The sequence below is a fragment of the Peromyscus maniculatus genome, chromosome 11 (genome assembly GCF_049852395.1).
Source record: "Peromyscus maniculatus bairdii isolate BWxNUB_F1_BW_parent chromosome 11, HU_Pman_BW_mat_3.1, whole genome shotgun sequence".
NCBI lineage: Eukaryota > Metazoa > Chordata > Mammalia > Rodentia > Cricetidae > Peromyscus > Peromyscus maniculatus.
The window spans coordinates 20,368,905-20,382,320 of record NC_134862.1 but is presented as its reverse complement, the minus strand read 5'-3'; the positions used below and the strand labels follow the sequence as shown (position 1 = coordinate 20,382,320).

At 41.1% G+C, this 13,416-nt stretch overlaps 2 protein-coding genes across 12 annotated transcripts in view; one reads left to right on the top strand and one right to left on the bottom strand.

Moving 5' to 3' along the window:
• Relch (RAB11 binding and LisH domain, coiled-coil and HEAT repeat containing) overlaps window positions 1–9,094 on the bottom strand; it is an 86,677-nt gene extending 77,583 nt beyond the window's left edge. For all 6 annotated transcript variants that reach the window (XR_013043187.1, XR_001576445.3, XM_006995015.4 and 3 more), the window contains exon 1: window positions 8,427–9,094. Coding sequence is in view for 4 of the 6 variants with exons in the window: in XM_006995015.4 (XP_006995077.1) it covers window positions 8,427–8,952 (526 nt within the window). In the remaining 2 variants the exon portion in view is untranslated. The remainder of the gene's footprint in view (window positions 1–8,426) is intronic.
• Window positions 9,095–9,372: 278 nt separating this feature from the next.
• Window positions 9,373–13,416, top strand: part of Pign (phosphatidylinositol glycan anchor biosynthesis class N) — a 143,058-nt gene continuing 139,014 nt past the window's right edge. For 4 of the 6 annotated variants that reach the window (XM_042257934.2, XM_006995017.4, XM_076547192.1 and 1 more), the window contains exon 1: window positions 9,373–9,511. The gene's annotated coding sequence lies outside the window, so the exon portion shown is untranslated. The remainder of the gene's footprint in view (window positions 9,512–13,416) is intronic. The other 2 variants (XM_042257936.2, XM_076547193.1) reach the window with 1 other exon arrangement.

Genomic DNA, 13,416 nt, shown 5'->3' with positions numbered 1-13,416 from the left:
ACTTAGTTGTAAAACAAGGGATTATAATTCAAGTACCTATAAATATTGTCATTTCATAAAACTATAAGTTCTAGAAATTCTACTAACCAAACAAACAAACAAAAAGATTAAAAATGCTCAAACCAATTTAACTACTTTAGATAATTATATTTTCCTATTCAAATATCTGGCCCACTTATGAATAAAGCATACATGAAACATAGTACAAGTAGTACAACCAGAACCAGTCAATCAACCAAACACTCCAAACAGACAATAACCACCTCTCCCAAGACAGTTATTTGAACTGCACTTGAAAGACTTTATAGATTTAGTCTGGGCTGGATAACTGCTGACTGAAAACATAAGACACTGGAAAAAAACAGCCCAAAGCCAGTCTTCATCATCTATCAGTTTACTGTTCATCATACAGTCCAAAATGACTTGATACACAAGAACAGCAAAGTGTCATCCAGCCCCAAGAGAAAATATGAACAAATAGGATCAATTCCAAGGCAAGCCATATGTGACAATCAGGGCACAAAGATTTTTAAAACAGCTGTTAAAATTATGTTTAGTGAATGGAAGTGTGGTGGTTTGAATTAGATGTCCCCCAGAAGTCTCAGGCACTTGAATACTTGGTCCTCAATTGTTGGTGTGTAGGGAGGCTTAGGAGGTGTCACCTTGCTGGAGCTACTGTACCATTGGACACAGGCTTTGAGGTTTCAAAGGCTATACACCAGTTGCACGGAGTTTCTCTCCACTTCTTGTTTGCTGTGCAAGATGTGAGCTCTCTGCTCCTCATGCAGCCATGTCTGCTTGCCTGCTGCCACACTTTTCTATCCTCAGTGGTGATGGACACTTATCTGTCTGGAACCTTAAGCCTAAAATAAACCCTTCCTTCTACAAGTTGTCTTGGTCATGATGTTTTAACAGAATAATAGAAAAGTAATAAAAACAAAAAGGATAGGAAATCCTAACAGAAAAATACAGAATATAGAAATTATAATGAAGATTCTAGAAACTATCAGTAGACCTGAAAAGCAAATGCTTCACACCAAAAGTTCAATGCAGAGTATAACAGAATAAACATGACAGAAATGAATTAACAATAACAACAGGGGCCGTGAGATGGGCTCTGTGGATAAAGCACTTGTTGCCAAGTCTAGTGACTTGTGGCCAGTGAGAGCATCTGGACCACTCAGTCCTAAATAGGATGCCTACTTCAAACCCTTCCTTTCAAGGATCACAGAGCTGTGTGTGGGAATCCTTTAAAGAGTCAGACACAGACTCCCCACCTTCCTTTCTGTCCTCTCCTGGCCCTCATTATCTCTATCTCTATCTCCCTCTCTCTCTCTCTGCTCTCTGCATGTGTCCTTTCCCAGACCTGGTTCTTTTGTCCCCCTGCCTCCCTCCTCCTAATAAAGTTCTAATACTGAGTTTTGTTGTGGCTCGTGCCTTGTGACCTTTCTACATGGTAACCAGCGCTGCTTATCATTCTTAAAGTGATGTCTTTAAAAATAATGATTATAATGTCATAGAAGAAAAATATTAGTGCTAAGGAGATGGCTCAGTGGTTAAGAGAACTTCCTGCTTCTGCAGAGGACCTAGATTTGATTTCCACATGGTGGTTTACAACTGCCTGTAACTCCAGTTCTTGGAGATCTGATGGTTTCTGACCTCTGTGGGGCACCAGGCATACATGTGATGCCCAGACATACATTCAGGCAAAACATCCATATACATAAAAATTAATTAAACATATTCCAACTGTTTAAAATTTATTCCATCTTGTCATAAAATATTTTTTATGGAAAAAAGTAATGTTAATTTTGACTAAACTGCAACAGACTCTTTAAGTAATGTATTTTATATTTGAAGACTAATAATAGGCTATATTGTAGGTCCAAGATAAGTATGGTTCTTTGGATTTAGCTGCAATATTTTTTTTTTTTTTTTTTTTTTTTTTTTTTTTTTTTTTTGGTTTTTCGAGACAGGGTTTCTCTGTGTAGCTTTGCGCCTTTCCTGGAGCTCACTTGGTAGCCCAGGCTGGCCTCGAACTCACAGAGATCCGCCTGGCTCTGCCTCCCGAGTGCTGGGATTAAAGGCGTGCGCCACCACCGCCCGGCTAGCTGCAATATTTTTAAAGCAACTTTTAATCAATTTCTGCAATTCTATGTAACTAACATGGCTTTTAGACTGTGCAACAGTAAAACATGATCAGGGACATTAATCAGACACAGTTCATTTTTGGGATAAGCAAATGTCTGTTATATTCCAAATGGTCTAATACTTGAAGGAAATTTTGGAAAAATTAACCTTTTACTAAAAAAAAAAAGGCAACCAGATATGGCGTATGACATACACTTGCCATTCTAGCTACTTGGGAAACTGAGGTAGGGGAATCATTTGAACCCAGGACTTCAAAACCTTACTAGACAATCTGTCCAAAAATAAAATAAAACAAAACATCAGAGAGTTACTACATGCTAATAAGCAATACTGTAGGCACAAAGTAGTTCTTCATAGACCAGTATATCTACTGTGTAACTTTTTAATAATTTACTTTACAGCTGAGCAACTAATGATGAGGCACCATAGTTGGAAAAGCAGCAAACCTGTTGTTAACTTTATTAAGGCTGAGAACTAAATCTATTATAGACAGGTTGGATATAAGATATGGAGAGTGAGCCTATAAATCACATGTAAAAGTAATTTTATTTATATGTACATTTGATGAACATGTACTGTGGTTATTATATTCAGAGGACTTCAAATCACAATGGACTGGAGAGACTTCAGGAAAGGAACACGTAGGGACTTCCTTTCAGAAGAATGTGATTATGTGAATGTGTCTGAAAAAGGCATCAAGAACCAGTGTAGGAATATATTAGACACTGAGGAAATGTGATTAAAGATTAAGGCTTTACTTACACAAAGCATGGCTGAAAAGGCAGAAAGATGCAAAATTAGACGAGTAACTTTACTGATAGTTATTTTAAAGTCAAATTTTATCATATACTAGACAAAAATGGAGGCAAATTCTAAAAGGGGCTGTTATTTTCCCCTGTAATGCAAACTTTTGCTAATTATAAGAGGGTTGGAAAGAATTGTTTTGGAGGAAGTAATTTTGAATAGCTAACTAGATAGTCAGCTAGTTCAGCTTTGTACTTATGGCTGAAAGCTGGGCCAAGAAGAATTCAAGGTATGCCTCTGCTATACAGAGAGTTCAGTGGCTGCTTGGCAACCCAGAAAGATCCTGTCTTTAACAACAACTGAGGGTAGAGGAGAGGGGAAAAAAGTGAAACATAAGATTCATCAAGAATTGCTCTTTGCTTTAAATAAGCTCATAAGCCGTTACAACTAAGTCATATATGTACACACCAACATGAAGCAAACTTAAAACAGAATTAGTATCTACCAGTCTGTAGCCCAACTGATTTAAAATGAAATTAAAAAAGAAATCAAGAAAGAGTCATGCATAGGACAGAGGACTAATACCAAGAATAAATAAAGAACTCTAAAACTTAAATACCAAACAAATAATCCATCAAATCAACAAATGGGCTAATGAATCAGACATATAGTTCTCAAAAAAAGCAAGTGACCATTAAATATTTGAAAATATGCTCATTATCTTTAGTCATAAAGGAAATAAAAAATAAAACTGCTTTGAGACTCTATTTTGTCTTAGAATTGATATGACCAGGGCTAGAGAGATAGTTCAGTGGTTAAGGTTTTCTGTTGATCTTGCCAAGGACATAAGTTTAGTTCCCAGCATCCACATAGTGGCTCACAACCATCTCTAACTCAAATTGCAGGTGTCTGACCACCTCTCCTAACCTTTACAGGTACCAAGCATACACATGGTGCACAGCATACATGCAGGCAGAATACACTCATTCACACAAAATAAATAAATTTAAAAGAAAAAATTTAAAAAATGGTTACCATCAAGACAACAGCGGATGGTGAGGATGAGGGGAAAGAGGATGCCTTGGTGGGAATGTAAGCTCATACAGCCATTAAGGAAGTCAGTGTGGAAGCTCCTTAAAATCTAACAACAGGCATACCATATGATGACCCAGTTGTACCATTTGTGGGTATATATACCTGAACTATTGTTAGCACACCATAGAGATCTTGCACAGTCACATCTATTTCTGTACTATTCATAATACACACACACAGACACACACACACACACACAGACACACACAGAGACACACACACACACACAGAGACACACACACACACACACACACACACACACACACACACACACACACACACACACACACACACACACACACACAAGCCTACATGCCCAAACACACACAACAGAATTTTTCTGGAAGAAAAATGAAATCATGGTATCTGCAAGAAACTGGATGAACTGAAGATCATTATGTTAAGTAAAATAATCCTGACTCAGAAAGACAAATAACATGTTTTCTCTCATACATGGCCTTAGATTTAATTTCCTATGTGTACATATGGGTTGTATGTGTGTAAAAAAGTAAGATAAAAGTAGAAAGTGGGCCGTGGTATGGGGGAATTATAAATAAGTGTAGTGGTGGAGGATGAGTAATGGAATACATGTGACATAAAAGTGTAAGAGGAGACAATTCAGAGGGAGGGAAGGAACAGCAGTGAAGAAGAGGGTATGAGTAAGGACAGAGGCATCGATGTATGAGATGCCATAATGACACCTACTATTTTGCATGCTAATTTTAAAAAGTTAATAGAAAGGGACAGTGAACTGCCTTAAGTGGGTAAAGGTACTTCCTACCAGGCTTGACTACCTGAGTTCTATCACTTGGACTCATGGAGAAGTAGAAAGAGAAAACTAATTCTGCATAGTTGTCCTCTGGCCTCTGCTTGTGGATACACACACATATACATAAAATAAAAAAAGTAAAAATGTTAATTACCTTGCATTGAGGCTTTCATATCCTCTGCATTCCTCCATCTCTTCTTGAAAGTTCCACAAGTGCCCTTTTGTGACATGTTCCCTTAACAACTATGATGTTTATATGCTTTGCCTCTCTACTTTATCCTAATTCAATTCATATTTTGTTGTTGTTGTTGCTCTGTTGTGTTTTGTTTGACACAGGGTTTTTCTGTGTAACCCTGACTGTCTTAAAACTCACTCTGTAGACTAGACTGGCCTTGAACTCTAAAGATCCACCTACCTCTGCCTTCTGAGTGCTGGGATTAAGGTTCGCACACCAACACCGGCTTCATTTCATATTTTTTGGTCTTACCTATCTCTGATAATATTTTCTACATGGTGCACAGGATTATTTACTTTACATTTGTATTCCAGTGCAAGGAAATGTAAATCTGTGTTAACAACATTAGCTAGTAATAGTAAAGTGGAAAAAAAAATCAAGTAAGAATAGAGATAAAGGATGAAATCAAACCACAAAGTAAGGGTAAAACTGGTGGTTCAGATGCAAGCTGAACGTAAGGCAGCACACAAATACAGAACTGAGAGATGGCAGAAAAAAACAGAAAAATCTGATGACACTACTTTGAGCAATCTTATACCTCCACAACAGGACTAGCAGGTTTAAAAAACAAACTGACTTGTAATTTTTGAAATGGGCAAGACAATCCAGAAGGCTACACCCATGCTTACAACTTTGTTTTATTCTCCCTGAGGCTGAGCCATGTTCTATCACCAGGAAAATCACATGCAATCATGCAGCTAAGCTTGACTGAAATCAATCATACAAGCTAATCTGGCCTTGTTAGATGATTTGATTCAGAACAGTTGATAAATGTGCTTGGATCTGGCTGGTAGTTAAGTAGAAGCTCACAACTGATCAGAGAATGCCAGCAGAGTGCTCCATCACAAATATAGATATCAGATATCTATATTATACACCAAGCCTCAAGGGACTGTTGCAAAAGAAGGGGTAGAAAGACCCTAAGAGCCAGAGGTTGGGGAGGACCGGAAAAAAACTGTCTTTTGGATATGACAGGACTAATGATAGCTAACTGTCACCTGACAAACTTCCTCATCAGGACCCAGCCCAATGAACTCATAGTGGCTGTGGAGGCCCTGAACAAGACCTGCACAAGAGCAAGTCAATCAGCATTCCGAACAAGGAGTAGGGAGGGGTTCACAAGTTCACACAACTACCTTGGGAGCCAGAGACAGTTGATGGCTTCTGGGAGAGAGTCAGTTTTTTAACCTCAACCCCTATTGAGGCTTCGGTCACTGTCATGCCTACAAGGCGGGGCCAAGAGAGGGCCTTGAAGACCCAAGATCCAGATGCTCCACACTCACTCTCTGTTCCTGGACCCTGGATGCTGGAGGTAGACCAAGCAGAGTTCTCCAGAGAACACCACCAGACTGCGCTGAGTCTTTCCCAGACCCTACAACCTACCTATCCCTTCATTTGTAAGTTACGCCACTAATAAACCTCCCTTTTAACTATGTGGAGTGGCCTTAATAATTTCACCAATATCTGGAGCCCAATGTGGGGTATGAACCCACGACCCTGAGATTAAGAGTCCCATGCTCTACTGACTGAGCTAGCCCGTGGTAGGGCAACCATATTCCAGTGAAGGGGCTCACACCCATGAGATTATGGGCAGCACAAAAGACTTGGTGGGTTATTTAAAAAGAGAGGAGGGTAATGTGAAGTTGGTTGGGTGAGAAGTTGGGGGGAGGAATGGAAGATGGATATGATCAAAATATATTTTATGAAATTCTGAAAGAACAAAAGAATAAAAAATATTTTATTAAAAATGTGCTTGGTTCTCTTGGAGACTAAATCAACTATTCTTGATAGCTTACAATCACATGAACTGTGTAACTGTCCTGACTTTGAGTTTAATGCTATGTGCAGTGTAGCTACCTTGATGAAATGCAGTGATGCTCCTGACAGATCATTCATCTCCCCCTCAATACGGTGCTATTGCTTTCTCAGTTCATCCTTTTGTTATCAATATCAATTTTGTATCCCCTTGCTTGCCTTCTATGTTGATAGGTCATTTTGAGTGAAGACATATGCTGAATTATTAGATACTTTGCTTGACGATATACTGAAACTTTTGCTGAGTTGTATCTTAAAATACAGTAGCTATGGTAGAATGAATGTTAAGATAGATAGAGATCTGAGTTCAAATCCTAGATACCACTTAAAAGGTAACATATGGAAAGTCCAAATCTTCCAACCAGTAGTCATCCTCTCGTTCATACACACATACATGCATGCACACACAAAAGTAGGGAGATTGTCTATCAGATGCAGGGCCCTAGATTCAATCCTCAGTCCTGGGAAAAGAGGCAGGAGCTCCAAACTAACATGTGAAATGACTATACTAAATCATTACTGCCATCAAACCAAATACAAAACAGCTAAAGGCTATGGTGTAGGTTAAAACTAACTAAACCTGGGATACACATAAAGAACTATAAAAGTGACATTTGGTCTGGGTCTTGATGAGGGAGTTTGCCAGGTACAATCGCTAGGTAATTTAGACAGTTATAAAAGAAGGAAATGTGCTTAGGATTTACCCTGATAGAAAATGCACTTTTCCCAGTTCTACTACATCAAACTTTAGCAATTTATGTCTCCAGAATCATTCAAAACTTCAGACACTTAGAGAAATCAATTGGGCTTATCTGTTAGTAAATTCCAGTTGGCCTTACCAAAGAATTAGCATCAGTGTGTGAAAAATTTGATGCCTCTCAAAAAGAACATTGAGAATCCTCATATAAACCTTATATATAAAAATGATTATATCAGTGATTACTCTGCTGCTAAAAATTATGTAGCAAGAAAAATACATAGATCACTAGCTTATTCAGAGAAAAAAAGGCTCCACAGTGGTGCTATGGTGAAAAAAAAAGGTGGCAGAAAATCCTTAGTTGTTCCATAGCTTTCCTGTAAATTGGCCACTACTAAAATTGGGGTAGTGAAATTAAATTATGTTGATATTAAACAGACACGTCCTATGAAGCAGATAAATTCATTTCCTCCTTCTTATTAACATAAATTATATAAAATAACAGAAAAACCAATTTTTGAGTTAAGTCTCCCAAAGACAATAGAGACCACTGATGTTTTCTATTCTGTGCTTTCTCTGTTCTTGAGTGAATCAAAGAATTACTAAGAAACATTATTTCCTGGTAGTGTGATTCAAGAGATTGTGGAAGAAAGGAAAATGCCTAGAGCAAAATGTTCAAGTAATAAGGAAGCTTTCTAGAGTGCCATAATAGCCAATCAACTGGAAACTCTTGATGTTATAGGTCCCAATACCAACCTGCCGACACCAAGAGCAGCCACAGAGGGATCTTTCTGCTTCCCACCTCGCTCAATACGCTCCTCAAAACGACCCTAGACTCAGAACACGCCCACACAGACCCCTCAACAGCAGGGCCAGTCTTAATCCCACATCTGCAGGTGTGACAGGCTGCGCCTACTTACTGAGCTGCCCTCCGCCCGACGTCGTACTCGGTTCCCGACCTCCAGCGCCCCCGACGCCGGACGCTCCCGGGATCCCAGGCGCCCCCATCCCTGGTGGGGTCCCACTCTGCCTCTCGAAGTTGCCAGGGTTGGAAAAGTAATCGCGCAGCCGCGGTAGCTCGCGGCCGCTCTCCAACAGCTCCGTGTGCAGCTCCAAGGCAGTCAGCAGGTATTGGTCGCGCAACAGCTGGGCGGCGATGGCATCGATGGACAACCGGGCCGGGGTCTCCCCGCTGCCCCCCAGGGCCGCCGGGGTGGCGGCCGCCTCCGCAGGGAGCCCCGGTCGCGCGCTGCTCCCCAGGGCCACGGGGTCCTGCGGCGACAGCGAGCCCGCCGAGCCAGGATCTAGGCCGACCCCGGCACCCAGCCGAAGCCCTGCCCGCCGCTCCTCGGGCGCCGCTACCTCGTCGTCGTCCTCATCGGAATCGCTGAGGAATGGATTGACGCCGCCGCCACCGCCACCACCTCCGGGTGCCATCGCCGCCATCTTACTCTGTCAGGAGTGTGGGTGCTTCCCTGCCCGGCCCGGCAGACCGCAGCCTGAATCCCCGTTACGTCCCGGGAGCCACCGAGCACCTAGACAGCCCGGGCGTGGGGGGCTGCGTCCCTTCTCCCCCAGAGGCCAGGCGGGACTGCGAGGCCGGGGGCCGGGATGCAGCAGCACCTGCCGCCTCAGCCGCCGCTGCACCAGCAGCCGGCTCTGCAGGCGTCTTCCTGGTCTCTAGTCTCGCGAGAACTGGCTTGCGTCCCGTCCTTGCTCCGCCCCGTCCCCGCCTCAGCCCCACCCACGTTAGGCCCAGGAGTCGGAAGATTGAAGGACCCGCTCTGGACTCGAACGTAAACGCCACGCCTACCGCCCTTCGCGGATTGGCTGGAATGAGAGTTATCGCGAGAGCAGCGGAGGCCTGGGCAGGTCGGGGGCGTTCCCTTGGGGTGCCGAGGCGGAGGTGAGTGAGGGGCCTGAGGGACCTTCCGTGGCCCTGGGTCCCGCCTTCGTGCTGCGGAAGCCCTGTCCCCGAGCCGGGCCTGAGCCGGAGAAGCCCCAGGTAAAGTCCCGGGACCCTTGCCCTTGCGGTGTGGCCGAGCCGGCCGAGGCAGCGCGCCTGCAGGTCCCTGCACGCCTCAGGGTTTGCCGCTGTTTGCTGTCTTCGGCCGGACGGCAAGTGCGGTGGACAGAACTCAGAATCTGCCTGCTTCACCCGGAGGTCTAGCGACTCACGGAGTCCTGCGGTTAAGGGAGGGCGTCCCCTCGGTCCCCAGAGTTAGACCTAGAAAGCTGCAGGCTGCAGATAGCGCCTAGGCGGAAATTGCGGCACTCGAGTTTGGAGTTGCCTGGACTTGGATGATCAGCTAAGTGCTCTGTAAACCCTTGGAGCTAACATACATAAGTACGTAAAATTCCAAACTGTGAAGCGCTGTCTCACAGTAGAAGTTTGTAAACTTTAGTCTGGGCAGCTTCGATGACCTGGTCAAGTCCATTCCAGTAGGACACATCTGGTGACACCAGCATCACCCATCTTTTTTCCAAAATCATTCTTTCCCACAATTCCCTGAAAATTTTCAGAGTTCATTTAGGCTAGAATCAAGGTTTTTGATTGTGGAGCTTAACGATTTAAAACATTGCACGCTGTTAGAGAGATTTGGTTTCCTTTATGAAACGTTAGCAGGTAACTGTACTTCTAAGTTTGGAAGATCGTTTATCTTTCGTGTTATTCCTTGATTGTAGGCTGAGGTGATAAGGGATGTTTCCCTGCCGTTAGTATTAGACTGCTAGCCCTGGTAGCTTCTATTTTGTTACACACAGATTGCCACTTTTCCCAGGTTATAGATTTCTTTCCCTACTAAATAGCTCCGAACAGACAATGAAATGAATACGCCGCAGTGCTAACTACCTGCTCTGTTACAGTGAAGCACTGAAGTGTCTCCTTTAGCTTTATGGAATATAAAAATAGAGCATTGTTATATGACCTTAGGTCTGGTTATTGGTTTACATGTAAAGTATGCCAGAAGTTAAATTGTAGGCTTTTATTTCAGTTTACTCAGTCTCAATAAACAGAGATTTCATTCGAACGAAGCTTTGAGAGGTTTTTGTTTGTTTGCTTGTTTTTGGTTGTCGTTATTACTGTTGTTTGGGTTTCCTTAGAAGCTTTTAAAACAGAGTTACATGTGATATTGTGATATGAAGGTGGGAGGAGGAACATGGAAGCGGGCATGGATGGTTTCAGTTGGGCACAGGGAACAGGGAGACAGGGAGAAAATTAACCCGGATTGTAAAAGACTAAGGAACCTTGCTACATTGTAAGATAATTGAAACATAGTGTTAGTAGTAAGGACTTTGTTGTTGTTTAAATAAGACTTTGGCTTTCAGTTCTTTGGGTAAATACTGTTCTGTACCATTTATTGATGAATCTGAAAAAAAGATCTTCAATATCCTGGAAATAGTATAAAATGGCCAATATTGTATTGTGTTTCACATTTCTTAGCAAAAGGGATTATCAGTCCTTACTTTGAGATTGCCAAAGAAATTAAAAATGGAATCAAATTTTGGAATGTCATGGAAAAGACATGAGCAGAAATGTATTGTTTATGTACACTTTTTCCTTCTTTGTGATGAGGATGTTTAGAAAGCTGCATTCCGGGGTCGTGAGGAGAACTGTACTTAAGATGATAGAAAAGCCTATATACATTATTTATTGTGAGACATTGGAAATGTTTGAACCTCAGTTCTCTCAGCCTCACTTTCATTTATCTGCCCTGGGGGATAATGAAAGTACATAGAATTGTGAATGCTCTTGTCATGGTCCCTGGTAGCTGGTTGGCAGCAGGTGTTGGAATGGTCAGTTATTAATTGATGGAATATTGGATACTGAGGACATTTAGCAGGTTTTAAAACACAAATACCAATGGCTAATGGAGCCTAGAAAAGCAATTAAGTCAGTAGGACTAAAAGAGGCAGCAGCTTTAAGTTTAGGGTGTGCATTCTAAAGTGCAAATCAAAAATAGATTTAAAATGTTTGCCTCTGAGTCCTAAGTTGAACATTTAAGTTCTGTGGCTGACCTGTTATACACATCTGTAGTTACTGTTTCTAGTTCTTGTCCTGTAACTGGAGACTTCTTTATCTAATTGCATTTCTTAGCAAATCAACTGACCAGTCTTACCATAGGCTAACTTTGCCTCTCTGGATTGTGCATGAATAGCTTTAATGCACATACTGGGATATTAAGAAACACACTGGGATATTAAGAATTTTTGACGTCCACTTATAATTTATTAATAGTTGTTGGAAATTTCTTTCTTGTTGTTGGTTGTTTTTGTTCTTTGCTCTTGGCTCTTTTGGGGGCCTGCCACCCACCTCCCAAGGAAATCACACAGAGGCTTATTCTTAATTATAAATGCTGGGTCTTAGCTTGGCTTGTTTCTTGCCAGCTTTTCTTAACTTAAAATTACCCCATCTATCTTTTGCCTCTAGGCTTTTTTCTTTTCTTACTTCTGTATTTCTTACTTTCACTCTTACTCCATGACTGGCTGTGTGTGTGGATGGCTGGCCCCTAGTGTCCTCTTCTCCTGTTCTCTTGCTCTTTCTTCTCTTTTTCCCAGATTTCTCCTTCTATTAATTCTACCCGCCAGCCCTGCCTATTCTTTCTCCTGCCTCACTATTGGCTGTTCAGCTCTTTATTAGATCATGAGGTGTTTTAGACAGGCAAAGTAACACGGCTTCACAGAGTCAAACAAATGCAACATAAAAGAACGCAACACATCTTTGAGTCATTAAAACAAATGTTCCACAGTATAAACAAATGTAACAAATCTTAAAATAATAATCTGCTACACTTTCTTCATTGGAAGACTGATCCGGATAAAAGCCTTTTAGGCTGACATCTGAATAAGGATAGTCATTGATGTTTGTCTCTTAGCAATAAAAATACAGAAGATAGATTAAAAAAACATTTTAATTGCCGGGCGGTGGTGGCGCACACCTTTAATCCCAGCACTCGGGAGGCAGAGCCAGGCGGATCTCTGTGAGTTCGAGGCCAGCCTGGTCTACCAAGTGAGTTCCAGGAGAGGCGCAAAGCTACACAAGAGAAACCCTGTCTCGAAAAACCAAAAAAAAAAAAAAAAAAAAAACATTTTAATTTATGTGTTAAAATTATTTGAGGATGTCATAGTCTTAAATAACCACAAATAACATTATAAATGTAAACTTTGGTTGATTTAATGTATGATAGTGTCTAATACTTCATTAGTTTTTAGTTTATGATTGTAAATATCCCACAGATGTAAACTTAGATTTTTGTAGGCAAATGAATATGTGTGCTTTGAATTTTAATAGTTATGCATGTATTTTGGAGGTTTCCAAATAATCAACCATTCCAATGAAGTTTTCCTTTTCAGTAAATGTGAATAAAAAATGATTCCCTTTAAAGAAAAATGTTATATGGCAATATTGCTTGAGATAAATGTGTTTGGGTATAATAGATAGTATGTGAATATTCATACTTTCAAGTCACTGCAACTGCATGTATAATAAATTATTTAAGCATAAAACATGGGCTTTTTTGTGTTTGTTTTGAAAATATCTATGAAACTTCAAGATTTTATCCAGGAAACCCAAACAAAGAAGCAAGGCGACCTCTAGTGGCCATTGTGTATATTGGTATTGAAACTTAATCCTAAATGATTTATTCAGCAAACATTTGAGTCTTTGCGTAAAACTGTAATGGATGCAAATGATGACCTCTCCTGCTGTCCTTGAATTATCGAGAAGTGACAGAAACAGGCATTAAATCATCAAAGATAGTTATGTACTGAACTCACAAGTCTACCACTGAGCTAAATCGAAAGCCCCACATACACATTTTATTTAACCACATGGCTGCTATTGATAAGTCAAAAATTGAGGACAAAACTACTTCTGTGTTTTTCAATTTGGGATTTCTTAGCAAAGATGCA